Below are 1,789 nucleotides of genomic sequence, written 5' to 3' on the forward strand. Positions count from 1 at the left end.
ACGACCGTTGCCAAGAACAAAATGGAACATCCCAGGCTCAATGGCACCGAGCATACGCTCGTCCTCGTCTCGCTTCACTTGCGAGGCCTTCATCTGCGTCATCCTTGCTTGAATGTCAAAAAGAGTGGCGAGAATCCTTGCGTTGACGTCGTAGATCATTTGCTGAGCGATCTGCGTGTCCTCCACAGCTGTTGGAGACGCTGCGACCCTTTCGTGGCCGGCATCGAAGCTAACTGTATTCGGTGCGCTTGGCGCGTCGTCGGAGTCACTTGGGCGAATAACCTATTGAGAAGATGAAATGAGGATTAGAAGGTAAGATTGGAAGTGAAAATATTTAGTTCCTTAGTTTGCTACTCTGTGCTATATATAAGCACGTCATCGGGCGCAATCCTATCGCATCATCGCGGGCGTAATCATACAACATTATTCATGGTCTGGGGAATCGATCGCGCAACGTGTACTTTAAGACGATCTTTCAACAACCACAGCTTGCTTTCCGTAACACAATGCAGTTGCCAACTCGATAGACCTCATGGTTGAAAGACAACCGGACCTGCCGCTGTAGCAATAAGCTATTGTGTGAACATTTAGCCAGTTCACGGCGGAACCGTGTCAAAGACGCTAGCAAGCACCCAGACATGTTTTCCGGAATATACAAGGCACAAACACTCGCATAAAGTAAGTGGAGAAAGAAATTGAGGCTTACCAGATGGGGTTTGAGCTAGCAACGTCGAAAGTCAACACAGTGCAAGCAGTTGCTCTGATAAAAGACGGTGAATTTTTTTATTGGCTGGAAAGCGAAAAGCTGTAACGTAAGGTGGCATCATTTTCAACAAAGGCAGTGTGAACCAGGCTTTTGAAGGTTTTTGAGGACTGCCATCCGAAATGCATGTAAAACCACGTTCAAAGTTATAAAGTCAACCTTCATCAGCATGGCTATTTCAAATAAATTGCTAAGCACATCTATAGCCACAGACATCAAACTAAGAAATCATTGCACGAATACGAATATAGAGATTTTCATACAACACTGAATTTTGGCAGAATTATTATTTTATAATCTTTTGTTTGATGAACAGAAATATCAAAGAAGACAAAACAATTCATGGCCTAGTTGCATCAAGTTTTCGAGCTGATGCTTTCGGAATTGTGATGACGCCACTTAATGCACAAGCGATAATGTCACAAGGACTATGCTTATGCTTGAAGGTAATAAACTAAGGACCATATGGAAAAGGTACTAAAGAAACGCATCAGATCTAGCTGATCCAGTAAATCTCGAGCCAGTTATCAGCACTTACATCATTTGACCTGTTGAATTATGGAAATCGCGGCGCGTCTCTGTAATCATCTGGGATCCACGTGCTGATCCATTTATTGACATTCAGATGAGATCAGACATACATTTATATTAACATAACATTGGTTTTCGAGGCTTTATCCTTGATCAAATCCCATACGAGATGCCAGTTTCTACCGTTTCAGCAGGAGTCAGCACAATTGGCATTCGTATGTTTTAACAAGGAAACGTTTTCTGCTCATCCCGACCAGAACTCATCATATAAGATTAAGAGATCGTTACAACATGGTGTTGTAAACGTGATGATTATATCAACACATACGAAGTTGGTACCTACCAGCTGCCACGTAGCTTAGCACAAGAATCAGGTGCTCAGCACAAAGTGGTAGCAAAGATTGATTTGAACTTGCGTGCTGAAAGATCGAAATCTGGTTCTGAGGGTACCGTATCTGAAATTACTTGACAAATGACTGTGAAGGTGTATTCTTC

The 1,789-nt window shown here is 42.8% G+C and overlaps 1 protein-coding gene across 1 annotated transcript; it reads left to right on the forward strand.

Moving 5' to 3' along the window:
* Nucleotides 1-1,463: 1,463 nt before the first annotated feature.
* Nucleotides 1,464-1,763, forward strand: PHALS_09529 (uncharacterized protein; the record flags this gene model as incomplete). Its single annotated transcript, XM_024723837.1, has 2 exons — nucleotides 1,464-1,509; nucleotides 1,573-1,763. 2 exons carry the CDS (start codon nucleotides 1,464-1,466, stop codon nucleotides 1,761-1,763), a joined length of 237 nt encoding a protein of 78 aa, XP_024571776.1.
* Nucleotides 1,764-1,789: the final 26 nt, after the last annotated feature.

The sequence above is a fragment of the Plasmopara halstedii genome (assembly GCF_900000015.1).
Source record: "Plasmopara halstedii genome assembly, contig: Scaffold_42, whole genome shotgun sequence".
In the NCBI taxonomy this organism is placed as follows: domain Eukaryota; phylum Oomycota; class Peronosporomycetes; order Peronosporales; family Peronosporaceae; genus Plasmopara; species Plasmopara halstedii.